General features: G+C 44.1%; 1 protein-coding gene across 2 annotated transcripts in view; it reads left to right on the forward strand.

Annotated features, from left to right (window-relative positions):
* Positions 1-1,170: 1,170 nt before the first annotated feature.
* Ide (insulin degrading enzyme) overlaps positions 1,171-17,467 on the forward strand; it is a 94,142-nt gene continuing 77,845 nt past the window's right edge. Inside the window, exon 1 of one of the 2 annotated variants that reach the window (XM_027406320.2) lies at positions 1,171-1,418. In XM_027406320.2, coding sequence (XP_027262121.1) covers positions 1,318-1,418 — 101 coding nt within the window. In that variant the 5' untranslated portion in view covers positions 1,171-1,317. The remainder of the gene's footprint in view (positions 1,419-17,467) is intronic. The other variant, XM_027406319.2, reaches the window with a different exon arrangement.

Here is a 17,467-nt window from a genome sequence, read left to right on the forward strand (position 1 = left end):
GACCAGGCTGGTCTGGAAATCACAGAGATCCCCTCTGCCTCTTTTTCCTCTTTTTCCTCTTTTTCCACTGCCCAGCTTGCAATGTATTTCAGTAAATATTCTGCTTGCTTACTTTTATGATCTTGGTAAATCTTTTTTGCCCATCTGTATCTCCAGCCCTTCACACACGGGCTTCCAACGCACACTATATCTCAGAGAGCACCTACTTCCATTGTATTTTTATTTTTAGCAATAATAGGAGTCAGAACCCTGTGTTTGGCTACAATGTTTTATCCGCTATATCAGACACCTAAAAGTAGTTAAGCTGGGGATATACAGCCGCTGCCGCGCACCGATTCTGAGCTGTGTTAAAATTCCTATTCATAAACACTATAAGGCTATCTTTGGATGCAAAGTACCAAGAAGTCAGTCACCAGGGAGAAAAGCCATGGCTTTAAAGAGTAATGACCTTTTGAGGCCAGACTGGTTTACATAGCAAGTTCCAGACCAGCTAGGGCTGCGTAGTGAGAGCCGGACTCAGGAGAAAAGAAAAAGGAATACCCTAAGTCCACTGGCAGTCTAAGTAGCAGCGTTAGCTAGCAGTGGTTTCCCCCTCTGGGCTGGTACGTGGAGCACACCGATAATCCCAGCTCTTGGGAGGACGGCAGCTCAAGGTCATCATCCTCAGTCACACAGTAAACTAGACGCCTGCCTGCAGTCATGAGTCCCTAGGTTTCCTCTTTGGATTTGGAAGTCTACAGATGCCTTGTTTTGCTGAGCCCTGCCCTGGCTCGTAGGACCCCCAGAGATCTGAATTGTCCTCACTCCCTAACCCGACAGGTCTCCAAGCATCCCTGCTTCCGCAGTCCGCGTTCCTTCCGCGCTCTAGAGGGAGCCCGCGGGCCCAGCTTCGGCAGCGGATACGTTTCGGAGGGGTAGCCGCCTGGGAGGACTTCGCTCCAGCACCTGCTGGGCCGCGGTCCTGCCTGGGGACATACCGCCGTGTGCGCCCTCCCCAAGACCTAGCCAGGCAACCCTCGGCCTCAGCGGCGCGCCGGGCCGGGGTGGAGCCGGGCTGGGACCCTGAGGGCCTACCAAGGGTTAGGTGCTGGCGCTCTGAGGTTCGGGGCCAGAACCGCGACCCACCTGCCAGCCAGCCTCGGCCCGGCCTGCCGCCGTCCCCCTCCCGCCCGGCTCCGCGTAAAACCCGGAGCGGAGGCCGGTCCCCGGCTCCCTAGAGGCGGCGCGGCGCGGCCGACTGGGCATGCGCAATGCGCAGGGCCGGCTCCCAGCGCCAAAAGGAAGCGTTCGCCGAGATCGCAGCGGCTGCGCCGGGGTATGCGGAACGGGCTCGCGTGGCTGCTGCACCCCGCGCTCACCAGCACCTTGCGCTCCATCCTCGGCGCCCGCCCGCCGCCCGCCGCGAAGCGACAGTGTGGGTAAGCACCCCGAGCGCCGGGGCCCTCGCGGCCCGCGGGTCACCGCGGCGGTGCTGTGTGCTGCTGCAAAGTGGTGATTCAGCACTTAGCGCCGCCGCCGCCGCCCCTCACGCTGCCAGTCCGGCCCGCCGGGTGCGTGGACGCCCGCGCCGAGGCCGTCCCCGGGGACCGGGAAGGGTCGGGCCTGGCGGGGAGGGAGGACCCGGACGGTGCCCTGGGATCGTTGGGCGGACGCCACAAGTGTAGAGGGGCCCCGGGGCCGTCTTAGGCTGCCCGGCCGCAACGGGAGCCGCGCACTCCGGCTGCCCTCCGAGAGCGGCCGGCCACCTGAGCCGGGCCCCGGTGCCACGAGGTGAGGGGATCCGGTGAGCCGTGGGAGACCGCTCCTCATCCTGCAGCGCTGTCCCCCCCCGAGGGGGCCGAGTTTCCCGGACTAGGGCAATGAGCGTTGGGTACTGTAAAAGTTTGCCTGCCTCATTGGGACTGGACAGGGGGATTTGGGAGCCCAAAGATACCTTGGGATCCTGCATAGCATCTGCCCGGTTTCACGCCTAAAACAGCACAGGTTCAGAGAGATTTTAGTGGTTTCTCTTACAGAGATTGCAGAGATTATGGCAAGGATGCACTTTTTGTTTGTTTTGGTTTTTTTTGTTTTTGTTTTTTCCCCAGTTAGTGGCGTACTCCCTCCACTTTACCCCTCTCTTTGTATACTACAAATTTTCAGTCTCGTAAAGGTGTAAGGTGCTTTTTAACCGTGAGTCAAGAGAGATAGGCAGTATTATCTTGCTCTACATAGATCATTATTTGAAACCCTCCTGATTTTACTGATAGTTAGGACCTGCCGAATGCAGCGCCCTATGATGATGGGCTTTGTGCTCATATGTGACCTGCCTTTCAGTCAACTAGGATTTGGCTGGAACCATTTGACAAGCGCTGAGCTTGACAGTGGACAGTCAGGAACACAGTGATGGGTTAGGGGATCTGGACTGCTCTTTGAAGTCATGGAATCTGGGCCTGTGTGGATGTAATCCAGGCCAGGTGTACTGGTAGTTTGTTGGGGATAGTGAACAGATTAGTTGGCGCTTTGGGAAATTTCCCTGGGGCAATTAAAAAGGCACAGATGCTGTATAATGCTACCCTGGGCCTTGAATTGTAGTTGGGATCCCCTTGCTCCCGGAATCTTTGATTAATAGTGAAAATTAGGGTCTCATTAAGAGTTTCGAATTAGATGGTGTTGCATAGGTGTGTAATCCCAGTTACTTGGAGACTGAGGCAAGAGGATTGTAATTCAAGGCCTGCAGAGGGAGTTCCAGGTCAGCCTGGGCAACCCAGGAGATGCTCTTTAAAAATAAAAAAATAAAACAGGGCTGGGGATATAGCTTAGTGACAAATCTCTTGCATGTCTTACTTGTGCATGGGGCCCTCGGTTCAATCCCCAGTACTCTTTTTTCCTTCCCCCCAAAAGTTAACGGGGGGGGGGGCAGTGATCTAATGGAACTGGGAGTTTAGGAGATTTGATGGGTGTAAAGATTTCTGTAGGATGTAAGGGAGTAGAGACCGAAGGCAGAGAACCGTGCCTGCCGGGCCTAGTCTTTGCTGCTTGGACTATGAAGGTAGCAGGGTTATTAGGAGAGACAATGAGGAATTTATGGAACTTGTTTTCCCTCCCTTTATTTCCCGCTGCACTATAAAGTCCATTACAGTGTGGGAAAAAAAAATCCCTGGGAGAGAGAAATGGGTGTGGTAAGCATGAGTTTGGTACCTCCTTTAGCTTCCCAAGTTCTGGAATTATGGGCATGTACTACTACTGTACATGGCTTCTAGAATTGAAAAAAATTAAGACAAATTGTTATTAAATATATATGTGTGTATATATGTGGATACACACACACACACACACATTTTTCATACTGGTGTTTTTGGAATCCTCTTGTCTCAACCTCTTGAGTGCTGCGATTATAGACAACTTTAAGTTTTTTTTATTTTTTTTTTTAAATAAAGACAGGACCTCATGTCCAGGTTAGCCCTGAACTCCTTACCTAGCCAAGGATGAACTCCTACCTCTATCTCCAGGTTCTGGAATTATCTGTAAGTACTGCCATACCTGGTTTATGCAGTGCTAGGAGTAAAGGAACCTGGGCTAGTTGGGTTTTACCAAACAAGTTCCTTCCCAGCCTTGCTTGTATTTGTGAGACAAGGTCTTACTACATAGCCCTGATTGGTGTGGAACTTGGAACTTTTACATAACCTGGGCTTGCCTCAAATTTGTGGTGATCTTTGTGCTTCTGGGGTTATAGGCATGCTCGCTCACCCATGCTGAGCTAAAATTTGTGGTTTTAAAGGGAGCATCTATTTTAAGTTTTATTTATCTATTTATTTATCAATGTATCTATTTTCAGTTTTTTTTAAAGATTTATTTATTAATGTATTTTATGTACATGATTGCTCTATCTTAATGCACACTAGAAGAGGGCATCAGATCTCATTACAGATGGTTGTGAGCCACCATGTGGTTGCTGGGAATTGAGCTTGGAACCTCTGGAAGAGCAGACAGTGCCCTTAGCCTCTGCGCCACCCCTCCAGCCCTATTTTCAGTTTTTCAAGACAGGGTTTCTTGTGTAGCCCTGGTTGACCTGGAACAGGCTATCCTCAAACTCAGAGATCGACCTGCCTCTCTGCCTCTCTCGTGCTGGGATTAAAGGTGTGTGCCACAATTGTCTGGTTCATTTTAAGTTATAGATGGTTTGTATATTCTACCTACTCCTCCTGCAATTAATTAGTTAAGTATTGTTTTGTTGTTATTTTGAAACACAGAGATCTTCCCTGAGGCTGGAGAGGTGGCTCAGAGATTTAAGAACACTTGTTGCTCTTGCACAGGACCCAGGTTTGGTTTTCAGCACCTGGTGTGAGACACCCATAGTGTGTCTTAGTTAGGGTGTCTGTTGCTGTGAATAGGCCCCATGACCACAGCAACTCTTATAAAGGAAACATTTAATTGAGGTGGCAGCTTACAGTTCAGAGGTTCATTTCACTGTCATGATGGGGAGCATGGGGGCATGGCAGTGTGCAGGCAGATGTGGTGCTGGCTACATCTTGGTTAGAAGGCAACAGGAAGTGGACTGGGGTACTGGGAGGGCTTGGGCATATGAGAGCTCAAAGCCCACCCCCACAGTGACACACTTCCTCCAACAAGGTGGTACCTATTCCAACAAAGCCACCCCTCTTAATAGTGCCACTCCCTATGAGCTTATGAGGACCAGTTACATTCAAACTACCCCACCACCTCACAACCATCCATAACTCCTTTTCCAGGGGATCTGATGCTCTCTTTGGGCCTTTAAAATCATCATGCGCCCAGATGGTACACATATATACAGGCAAAGCACACACACAATAAAATGAATAAATTGAATAAAAATTAAATATAATGTGCACCATTATGCCAGCCCTAATTATTTTTAAACATTTTTTGTTTGTTTTTTGAGACAGGGTTTCTCTGTGGCTTTGGAGGTTGTCCTTTGGAACTAGCTCTTGTAGACCAGGCTGGTCTCGAACTCCACCTGCCTTTGCCTCCCGAGTGCTGGGATTAAAGGCGAGAGCCACCAATGCCCGGCAAACATTTTTATTTTTTACCTGTATGACAAGTGCACTGTGTGTATGCCCACAGAGGCCAGAAGAGGGCACCAGATCTCACGGAACTGGAGTTACGATGGTTGTAAGCTGCTGTGTGAGTGCTGGGAAACACTCAGGTCCTCTGTAAGAGCAGCAAGTATTCCTAACTGCAGAGCCTTCTTTCCAGTCCGTGTGTGTGTGTGTGTGTGTGTGTGTGTGTGTGTGTGTGTGTGTGTGTGTGTGTGTGTGTGTGTTTGTGCCAGAAGAGGGGATCACATCCCCTAGAGCTAGAGTTATAGGCAGGCAGTTTGTGAGCCACCAGACACTGATCTCAGGTCCTTTGGAATAGTGGCAAGTGCTCTTAACCAATAAGCCATCTTGTCAGCCCTTGGTTTATTTATTTTTGAGACAGGGCCTCTTGTAGGCCAGGCTGTTTTTCCTGCCTCTTCCTCCCAAGTGGGAGATTAATGATAGGGCATGCACCACTGTGTCCAGCCTTTGTGTATTTTACTTGTAATACTGCTGCTGTGTCTTTCATTGATGAAGTCCAGGGCATTGATAAATCAGAGATTCTTGTTAAGGATCTCAGAGAAGGCAAATTCAGAAGGCTCAGAACTTAATGAAGTCAACTATCTAGAAAAGCTATACATAAAAATGAGTGACTGAGGCTATGGAAAGGTCAGATCTAATCAAACTAATTGGAGCATAGTTTTAGGAAGGGAAGTATTGATGTCTGAAGCTACCATATGTTCCAATCTTTATTTTATTTAAAAACGTTACTGCATATTTATGAGTTTTTTGCCTGCATGCCTGGTACTGGGGTCAGAAGAGGGTGTCAGATCCCCTGGAACTGGAGTTAGGGCTGATTGTGAGCTACCATGTGGGTGCTGGGAATTGGGTCCTTGGGAAGAGCAGCCAGTGCTTTTAACCCTTGAGCTCTACATTCAGATCTTAGGGAAGTTAGTTTTACTGTACATAGCAAGAAGAATGCTTAACAGAGTTAGTCACTTGGAAGAACAGGTGAGAGCCTGTTACAACCAGTCAGGTTATAAGCCCTTGCCAGTGTTTGAGCATTTGTTTTGTGGTCTAACCTCTCAACAAAGAGATGTGTAAGATAATTCATTTAAAAAAGAAGTCCAGTGAGATGGCGTAGTGGGTAAAGGTGCCAGTTGCCAAGCCTGATGACCTGAGTTTGATCTCCAGCACCCACATGGTAGAAGGTTAGAACTCTCTCCTGTGAGCTCTCCTCTGACTTCGACACAAGTGCTTGGTACATACATACATGAATATATCTGCACACAAAATAAATGATGTAAGCTTCTTAAGGTTTTTAAACAAATAAAGAATGAGTAAATAAAAATCAGTTTTCTGAATAGCTGTAGTGGATATTGGGACTGTGGAATTATTTTAACTACTGGGGACCTAGAAGTAATACTCTATCCTCGGCAATCACTTGAGACATGGCATCAGTCAACCTTGCTGTTGGCTCTTCTCTGTGATTCTCTATTCCACATGCTTAGGAAACAGTTGTGTACCACTCTGGATTGACTGACTGTTAAGCTGTTCAGACCTTTTAGGGCTTGGGGATGGGGTATAGCTCTGTCAGTGGTAAAGTGCTTGCCTGTAACACACAAAGCCTTGGGAAACAATTCAGGCTTTTTTGTTTGTTTGTTTTGGTTTTTTTCTGTGGCTTCGAAGGCTGTCCTGGAGTAGCTCTTGTAGACCAGGCTGGTCTCCAACTCACAGAGATCAGCCTGCCTCTGTCTCCTGAGTGCTGGGATTAAAGGTGTGCACCACCCACCAGCATGATTCAGGCTTTTAAATCATTTTTAACCAGACAAATGCCTGTTAATAGTTTAGAAAGACAGATTATCCTTGAGTATCCTCAACATCAGCCTGCAAAATAAAAAGTTGTGTTCTGCCCATCTGCCCTAAAAGTCAGGGCACATTGCAATCTCAGCAGAGTGTGGGGTAAGAGTGGGAATTCTTTGTATAAGTTTCATGAAAATTGCTTCTCTTTCTGTTTTACTGCTTGTATTTTAGCTTTCTTAGGCACACACCCAGAGAACCGGCCTATCTTCCAGCCAGGCTACTAAGGCTAGGACACTTTCTTTCTATAGTGGTAGGTCTCCTAGGACTCTGGAACCTTCACTAGGGCCTTCAGTTGGCTTGCCTTTTGTCTGCCCTTATTGTTTTCTGCTTGTTTGGCCATTATTTGTGCTCATTAATTGAGTATCTATATTGTTTGATTGTCCACTGTGCTCAGTATTGTAAGGGTTGCAGAGATAATTCGTCATAAATCCTGTCCCCCAGGAGCTTTCAGTCATAAATAATGGATAATTATATTCCTTTCTTTGCTTCTGTTATTTTATTAAACATCTCTACTTTTATGCTTTGTGGCTTCTTCCAATTAATTTTAAAATATTTAATTTTTTTTTCATTTCTTAAATTCACGTGTCTGGGGCTTGGAGAGATGGCTCAACAGTTAAGAGTACTGGCTGATCTTCTAGAGGACCTGGGTTTAAGTCCCAATACCCGCATGGCAGCTCACAACTGTCTGTAACTCCAGTTCCAGGGGATCTAACACCCTCACAGACATACATGCATTACAAACACCAATGCATATAAAATAAAAATAAATAAATCATTTAAAAAAGATTGCATCTGGGGCTTTGGAGAGATGGTTCAGTGGTTAAGAGCAATGGCTGCTCTTCCAGAGGTCCCAAGTGCAATTCCCAGCAACTACAACCAGCTTTAATGGCTGGTTGTATGGCAGTATCCTCTTGTGGTGTGCAGGTGTACATGCTAAGTACCCATATATTATAAATAAGTAAATCATTAAAAACTACAACAAAAAAGATTGCATCTGTTTTCTTCCTTTCAAAGTAGAATTCACAAAATTCTTTAAAAATTTTTATGTATATGTGGTTTTGTTTGTATGTGTGGAAGTCAGAGGACAAATATGTGGAGTTTATCTCTCCTTCCACCTTTATATGGGGAGTCCAGTAATTGAACTCAGGTCCTCAGGCTCTGAGCCGTGTGACTGATGCCACAAAATTCTTTGTTTAAAAAAATTTTTTGAGACAGGGTCTCACTGTGTAGTTCTGGCTGTCCTGTACCTCACTATGTTGGCGAGGCTGGCCTTGAATTTACAGAGGTCCTCCTGCTCCTGGCTCCCAAGTGCTTCCACCATGCCCAGTATTTTTATTTTTAATTGTATGTACATATGTGTGTATGTACATGTGAGCACAGTGTCTTTGGAAGCCAAAAAGGATGTTGGGTCCCCTTGGAGCTGGAGTTATAGGTGGTTGTGAGCCACTGTGTTCTGGTGGCATGTCTCTAATCTCAGTACTTCAGAGGCAGAGGGCAGAGAATGGGGAGTCTGAGGGTAGCCTGAGATACAAGTGATACCTTTTATCCAAATAAATAAATAAAATTAAATTAGAACTTTACTCATTTCCAAGACTTCTCTTCTTTGTCTATTGAAAGTGTATCTGCATTAAATTTTTTTTTTTACACACAAAGACAATGGCTTTCTTTCTTTCTTTCTTTCTTTCTTTCTTTCTTTCTTTCTTTCTTTCTTTCTTCCTTTCTTTTTGAGAAATTGTCTAATTCTACCTTAGTCTGGCCTAGAGCTTACTGTGAAGCTCAGTCTTGTACGTGGCTTTTTCTGTCCTGCCTGCCAGCTCCCAAATAACCACAGGGAGGCTTCTTATGAAATTATGAAAGCTCAGCCTATGGCTTAGGCTTGCTTCTAACAACTTCTTGTAACTTAAGTTAACCCTGAATTTTTCTTCATGTTTGTGTTGCCCCCAGACTTGTTTACCTCATTTGCATATTGTCCATCCTGCTGTCCTACTTTTTCCAGGGTCCTCTGTGCCTGGAAATCCTGCCTAGCTATTGGCTGTTCAGTTTTATATTAAACCAAACATAGTGACACTTCTTCACAATGTATAAAAGATTATTCCACAACATTTCCCCCTTTTTGTCTAAATAAAAAGGAAAGGTCTTAACTCTAACATAGTAAAACTATATGCAATAAGAATAATTATCAGGTAGAATTACATTCATAATATCCAGTCCACTTGTGTTTGGTAAACTCAGAGAAAGTACTATATTATTAAGCCTATCTTAGTTTAAGGTTTTATATTGAAACCACTTTCTATCATAACTTATATTACCATTCTAAACAGTATATTTTTAGACTTTAAAACATCTTAAACAACTTAAGCTCTTATGTTTCTCAACCTTATAAACTTTATATCTCATATGTAAGATTTTTTTTCTGAGGTGGTAACAAGGAAAACTGTCAAACTATATCTAGTCTTCAACCCTATCAAAGATCTGAGAAGGATATAATAGTACCTGAGTAAACAGGAAGTGTACAACAAACAACTTCTGAAACTACAGAAATGACAAACATCTGGCTGCCTAGACAGTTACTCAAGACTCCTCTGCGACGTTGGGGCATCCATCTTCAGCTTACAAGCCTAGAATATTTGATAGACTTTTCTGTGAAGCAGGAATTTTGAAGGACTATCCTACCTTGTCTTGGCAAAATTTGGTAGTTGCTTTCTTTTGTGTCCTGCTTGTCCAGTTTGGACAGCATACTATCAGCAGTTGAGGCAAGGACAGTTTCTTGCCCAGTGGCTAACTTGCTACAAAGAAAACAAACTCCATATGGACTTTCTTCAATGGCCATCATCTTATCTGAAATAGATTGGTGTTGCCATGAGCAGACATGCCTCATTATCATTTTAAATGACATAGTCTATAGGTCTTTGAAGTGTTTGAAGACCATCTTCTATCTATTTAAAAATATCTATGTATGGTCTTGAAAACATATCTAACATGACTATAAGTTTGATAGCTATAGATGACTGTTAATCTGTACTTATTATCTTAAATAGCTTTCAAAAACTAAAACTTTACATAACCTTTTTAAAATAAGCTGCATAGGTACAATACCTTAAACAAGAATAGAAACATATGTACAGTATAACAAAAATAACCTTAAATTTGTATCAGTATACAAAAATCCATACCATTGTAAAATATTTGAGACTAGCAGTTGTTTAAACGTAGGCTCAACAGCTGGGCGGTGGTGGTACATACCTTTAATCCCAGCATTCGGGAGGCAAAGGCAGAGTGTGTTCCAGGACAGCCAGGGCTACACAGGGACACCCTGTCTCAACTCCCCCCCCCAACCCCCTCCCAAAGTAGGCTCAAAAATCCACCCTTTATCTTAGCATTTCTATACAATAACCCCCTTTTTTCTTCAGAAAGAAGACCCTTGAATCTAACTCCTTTGTTTAGCTTTTTTACTGACCATAACTAATAGCAAGTTGTAATCAACTCTTCTAAATGATGACAAACATCTATAACCCATTGAATGATCAAAAGCTATCCAACCCACCTCTTGGGAATGTGGATGTCATTTGCACTCTTTATCCCCTGCTGATGGAGATCTGGAAGGGTTTCTTTGAGAACACAGGGTGTGAACAAAGTATAAAATTTGGACAAATGGGGTATAGTTAATAAATAGACTTATACATAGAAGACATGGGATTAGCAAAGGCTAAAAGAAATAGGAAAACTCATATCATTGAGAGACAGAATATTTTTATCCCATAGGAAGTAAAAATACATCACTTTCAGTGATGACATGATATATGGAAACTAATCTCTTTGGTTTTTAGAAACACAATTTGAAATTCAAGTAGACATCAAAGTAGTACAAATAGGGCCTAGTGTACCCTAGTTGGTGGAGGGCTTGCTTATCATGCTTGAGGTCCTGGTTTGATCCTGGTACTGGGTGGGGTGGAGTTAGGGATGGATGAATATGAATGGAGCTAGGTGCAGTGGCACCCACCTGTAGTCCCAGCTACTTTGATGGGTGAGGTATGAGGATACTTGAGTTCAGGAATTCTAGGCTGGGGTGGGCTACATAGTCACTTGGAAGTGTAAATGACAGGGATAAGGAGACTCATTAGATGATTTGTGAAAGAAGATCCAGGAGCCTCTAACAGCTCCAGGCTGTTTGAGCATGTAGGGGTGGAGCCCAAAGTCTTAGAATTAATGACTTTAAAATGAGTGCTGCGTGAGCTAGACTAGGAGGGAATTAGAGCAGAGCAGACATGAGGGACTGAGCTGCAAACTGTGGGAAGAAGGCCATTCAGGTGAGATGTTGGTCCTGTCTGGCAGGTGGCTGGTTTCCCCAAGGCATGCCAAGGGAACAGGTTGGTCAGGTACAGCAGTGGAGCACAGTGGCAGTCTTGTAGGCACTTCAGAGCTGCCTTTTGCTGTCAGGAAGTTGGATGACTCAGGGCTTCTTAGGATAGTGGATGGGACTGAACAGTCCTTGATCACATAGGAGGGGAAATAAAATGAAGGTCTAGTTCATACATGCGTAGTAGGGGAAGGGTTCAGTTAAAAGGTCAAAGTTAGGTTGGTGAGTTCTGAGCTACTGCTATGGTTCCTTTTCTTTTTGTTTTTAAATATTTTATTTATTTATTTATTTACTTATTTATTTATTATGTATACAATATTTGCTTGTATATATCTCTGCAGGCCAGAGGAGGGCACCAAATCTCATAGATAGCTGTGAGCCACCATGTGGTTGCTGGGAATTGAACTCAGAACTTCTGGAAGAGCAGGCAGTGCTTTTAACCTCTGATCCATCTCTCCAGCCCTGCTATGGTTTCTTAAATTCCTTCTGCTCAAGGTTCAGAAATGGATTAGAAAACCCTAAATAAGACTGACCTCAGATGTAAGTGAAATAGATCCAGCTGTTAGGCTCTTGCTGTTTTTAGAAATGTTTTTGTTTTTCTCCACTGTTTCTCTGTATAGCTCTAGCTGTTCCAGAACTCATGCAATAGATTATAGATCAGGCTGGCCTCGAACTCAGAGATGCATCTGCCTCTGCCTCCCAAATGCTGGGATTAAAGGCGTGCGCCACCACAGCCCAGGTAATGTTAACCAGAAAGGCTTAGCGGTCAATATTTATTGAGTGCCTTTTATACACTATGCATTTCCATATGTTTAGTGGCCATAGGAGTTCTGCAACAGAGTAGTGCTATTAATCTTCCTTTTCTGTATGAGGAGATTGATGCTCAATGGGGTTAAATTGTTCAGTGATACACAGTAAGTGGCTTGGCCAGAAATGAATTCAGTTGGGCTCATTCAGGAACCTTAGGGATTAGCTGTTATTGCATAACTTCCTTGAAGATAGCCTGGCATCTTTAGTGGAGATGGGGAAGCCAGTAAGGGAGGTAGTTTCGGAAAGCATATGCAAAGTGGTGTTGAGTCTAAAGCAATTGATAGTCAAGGGGAGACTTGCTGGAACCCTTTGAAGTGTGACTGGACTTTGGTTTAGAATGTCTAAACTGTTTTTTGTTTCTTTGTTTTTTTGGTTTTTCGAGACAGGGTTTCTTTCTCTGTGTAACTTTGGAGCCTATCCTGGCACTCGCTCTGGAGACCAGGCTGTCCTGAAACTCACAGAGATCCGCCTGCCTCTGCCTCCCGAGTGCTGGGATTAAAGGCGTGCACCACCAATGCCCAGGTGTTTTCTTAGATTGGATAAAGAGTTCAGAGAGTGGACATGCGTGGTTATACAGAAACTATATATGTAGAGATGTAGATGGTACATGACCTGGTGAGATGCTGACATTTAGAGATGCAGAGGAAATACATTTGGAGAGCTTGGGAGTTCAAAGAACACAAGGTGGTATCAGAAGTTGAATGGTTGGATGTGCTTAGTCAAAAAGGTTGTGAGCAGAAATGTGATATTGAGAAAAGATAAAAGACCATTTTGGGGGCTGGAGAGATGGCTCAGAGGTTAAGAGCAGTGGCTGCTCTTCCTAGAGGTCCTGAGTTCAATTCCCAGCAACCACATGGTGGCTAAAAACCATCTATGAGATCTGGTGCCCTCTTCTGGTGTGCAGGCAGAACACTGTCTACATAGTAAATAAATCTTTAAAAAAAAAAAAAAAGAGCATTTTGTTGGCCGTCTACAAACAGTAAAGGATAGAAGCCAAGTTTCTTAGGGTCCAACACAATTATTCTGAAAAGCAAAAAATGAGGTATTAAGTTTGGAAAAATCAGACATATGGGGAAAAAGCAGGCCCAAGCAAAAACAAGGAGAGTAAAGGTATCTGTAAGTGGCTTAAAGGAAGAAGCTAGTGGAGAATAAAAGCCTAGGAAAAAGAATGGGAGAAGAGGGAGAGGGGATAGGAGGGTAGAAGTTAAAAAAAAAAGTTAGCATTATATTCAAATAATAATGAGAAACGGTTGCAGGGTGTGGTGACTCAAGCCTGTAATCCCAGCAATTAGGAGGTGGAGGAAGAAGGAGTTTGAGTGGAGACCAGCCTGGCCTATGTGAGACCATGTCTCATGTCTCAAACTAGAGCGGGGGAAGAGGGAGGGATAGATAGCCAGGGCTTTCTAAGTTCTGCCATTTTTCTCATGCTGCCCTGTATTCCAGCAGCCAGTGTGTTTTATGGAATGCTACCAGTCCTGGCTCCTGCTGTGAGCCTGATGCTTACTCAGCTCAGCCTTGTAGCATATCTGGTTTGGGGACTAGCTCCAAAGGGACAAGGCTCACCTCTAGTGTATCTCACCTGTAGGTGGCTATTAAGGATTTGTAATGTGTCTGTCTAGAGTCCTTACTTGTCCCATGCTGGGTTGTTCCAGTTCTGGGTGTTCTGAATTAGAAGAGTCCCATTCATTCATTCATTCATTCATTCATTCATTCATTTAATTAGTTTTAGTAAGTCAGAGAGAGTTCTTATGTAGTTCTGCCTGGCTTTGTATTTTCTATGTAGCCCAGGCTGACTTTCAATCCTGAAGTCTTCCTGCCTCAGCCTTCCCAGTCTAGGGATCCTAAGTGTGAGCCTCCACACGTAGCTTGTATTGGAAAATTTCCAGGAGTGTTCTCACTGGGCTCTTGGTTCACCTATCGGTGCTGGCTCCTCAGCCACACAGTTGCCTCTCATTGGCAGCTGCTTTCCTGCTACCTCAATTTTATCTGGCCCTTAGAGCCTCCTCCTGACTTGCTTGTGGTGAAGGTTCAGGATGTTGGAAATGAGTCTGTGGGATGCTACATTATTTAGTCCCTGACGTCACTGAGCACACAGTTTGGGTCTGAGGGCTCTTGGCTCTCGAGCTGGTCATTATCTTCGTCACGGTGCTGCTTGCAGAGGCAGGTAGTTTTTCTTTGGGGCCTGTGGAAGAATCCGATGCCATTGTAAATGAGCATCTTCCGTAGAGGAAGGAGGAAGAGAGGCACCAGCTGACATTTACAAGGTTGTGCAATTTGTGTCGGCTTGTAAAGTTTGGGTTTAGTAGTCAGTCCCCAGAATGTGATGCCTCAGGCACAGAGTCTTTGGGGAAAAGCTGGACCTATATTCATGTTGTTGAATAGGAAAAAGGAGAAATAAGAGGTGGACTGTAAGATAGGCCAAGGTTTTGAAAGACTAGTTTTTCCGCTGTGGAGTGCTAAAGAGTGAACCCATGGTCAAGTACTGTGTCACCAAGCTACGTCCCCAGCTGAGAAATGAGTTTCTCAGTTCTGTGTTACTATAAATCTTTCCACCAAACCCACCCGAGCCCTACTGCCTTGTGGGCGGTCTCCGCAAGCCGCCTGAGTTCTGCCCACCGCGTGGATGGACAAAATAATACAGAGACTTATATTAGGTACAAATGCTGCTTGGCCAGTGACTAGGATTTCTCATCTGCTAGCTCAGTGTTAATTATCATAAATCTAATATTTTATAAGACTTATAGAGGATGCCTTACGCTGGCGCCCTCTCTTGCCTGTGGCTCACATGGTGCTGCTGGAGGATGCGAAGGGGAAAAGGGGACACTTCCTGTTTCTCCTTCGCTTAAATATGAGTCTCCTTGCTATGTCATTTCCTGTCTGGATCACCACGTCTCTACTACATTTCCCAGAATCCTCTTTGACTCCTAGTCCTGCCTAACTTGCTGCCTCATTGGCCAAACAGTATTTTATTTATCATCCAGTAAGACAAACACATACACAGAAGCACTTCCCCCATCAGTTCTGTTTTTCAGAATGGTGACTATAGTTAATAATGTAGTGTATGTTTCAAAATTGCTGAGAAAGTAAAATTCAAATGTTTTTACCTCAAAATAATAAATATGTGAGGTAACATATTAATTTAATCATTCCACTGTGTATGCATATGTGAAAATACCACATTGTACCTAGAGGAACAAATAAAGAAAGAGAGGGAAGGAAGGAGAAAATTAACATTGGTACACTACTGCCACGCAAACCTCAGGCCTTTCAGATTAATCAGTAGCTCCAGAGATCCTAAAAGAAGACATTCAGCTCTTTTTTGTTGTTGTTGTTTGTTTGGTTTTTGGTTTTTGGAGACAGGGTTTCCTCTGTGGCTTTGGAGGCTGTCCTGGAAGTAGCTCTTGTAGACCAGGCTGGTCTCGAACTCACAGAGATCCACCTGCTTCTGCCTCCCAAGTGCTGGGATTAAAGGCGTGTGCCACCAACGCCCGACTGACATTCAGCTCTTTTGTTGTGGCTCTTTTTAGTCTTTGACAGGAATAGTTCCATAGTCTTTGCTTACCTTTTTCGACCTTGACTCTGGGGTTTACACGCCTTGTAGAATGTCTCTATTTCGAGTTTACATACTTCTCCTGTGTTTTAAGTATAGGTTTTCCAGCTCCCAGAGACTACCACAGGGCTGATATCAGTGCTCTCATTGTGTGCTGGCAAATGGTATCTGGAGTTCATTGGTCTCTTTACTGATACTTTTATTAGGTTTGTTATTTTACTCCGAGACAGGGTTTCTCTGTATAACCCTGGCTGTCTATAGACCAGACCAACCTTGAACTCAGAAACCTGCCCGCCTTGCCTCCCTAGGGCTGGTATTAAAAGTGTGCTACTACTGCCTCGCTTACTTTTATCAATTTAACAGTTCATCCTAGCTAGCCTTATTTGTTTATAAAGTTATTTTTTCCATTTGTTATGTTTTGGGGACCTACTTAAAACTTACTAAATACATTTTTAAAACCAAACTGTTACTTTTATTTGTTTGTTTTTTGTAGCTCAGGCTGGCTCTGTGTGTGTGTGTGTATGTGGTATGTGTGTGTGTCCACTTGAGTGCCTGTGTGGAGGCCAAAAGTTGATGTTGAACATTGTCCTTAATTGTTCTCAACTTTTTTTTTTTTTTTTTTTTTGAGACAGGGTCTCACTTAATGTGGAGATTTCTGATTCAGCTTGACTGTCTAGGCAGAGAGCTCTAGGAATCTGCCATGCCTGGCTTTTATGTGGGTGTCCTTGTGCTTACACAGCAGGCACTTTACCTACTAAACCTTCTTCTCAGCCTTGGTCTTGATTTATGATCCTCCCGTCTCAGCCTTCCGAGTGCTACTATTGTAGGAATGTGCCATCCATGCTCTACTTTGTTCCTCTTGTTCATCTTTCAGTGTAGATTTATGATATGCTGCTTTGCACAGTGGTTTGCTTGTGTGTGTGTGTTCGAATGTTCGCGTGTGTGTGCGCGTGCGTGTGTACATAAGTTGTGGACGTGCGCGTGTATAGTGTGGAGGCTGGAGGTCAACATAAGATGTATTCCTCCATTGCTCGTCAACTTACCTTTTGAGATGTGATATCTCATTGAATCTGAGGAGCATACACTTGCTTCCCAAGAGTGGCTGGGCTGTAAGCTCCAGGGACCCTCCTGCCTCTCCAATACTAGGATTCTAGGTACATGCCTCCATGCCCAGTTTTGTCATGTGGATGCTTGGGATCTAAACTCAGCCCCTCATGCTTGCAAGCAAACATTTTATCAAATGAGATGTCTCTCCAGATGCACATAGAGGTTTCTGTCTAAGCCTTGTTGTTTTCTGAAACAGGGGCTTATCCTCGAGTCTCTGCCTTCTGAGTCACCATGCCTGGTTAGCTTTAATTCATTACTGTTACTATTTAATGTAATTTTACTGTTTTAAATTCGGGCACTGGGAGTCTGAATGCTTGCTTCTATCCATTGAATGTCTGATCATTCTGTTATCACGTTATTATTTTTTGGTCCCTAAGATTTTCAGGTTTATTTGTTACTTTGATATTCTAGTCATGGAATTGACCATTTCTCCAAGGAGTCACGGCTGTTTTTAGTGGAGAAGCCAAAGTTAGAAGGCAAGTTTGTGGTGCTGTGTGCACTCTTTGCTACTTAGGAAGGGAAGAACCAGGGCCCCAGTCCTCTTAGTGGACAGGACGAAGGTAGGAGGTTTATGTATACAAATAAATAGGTATCTTATCTTATATGTGGATACATAAATGTGCCTGTATGTGTTTATTTATGTACATGTATATGTATTTAAGTGTATAAATAGAAACATACACATACAGACATGTTTACATCTGTTTTTATTTCTGTATCTGCCTGTATATTGAAAGCTGC

This window comes from Cricetulus griseus, chromosome 3 (assembly GCF_003668045.3).
Source record: "Cricetulus griseus strain 17A/GY chromosome 3, alternate assembly CriGri-PICRH-1.0, whole genome shotgun sequence".
NCBI classification, from domain to species: domain Eukaryota; kingdom Metazoa; phylum Chordata; class Mammalia; order Rodentia; family Cricetidae; genus Cricetulus; species Cricetulus griseus.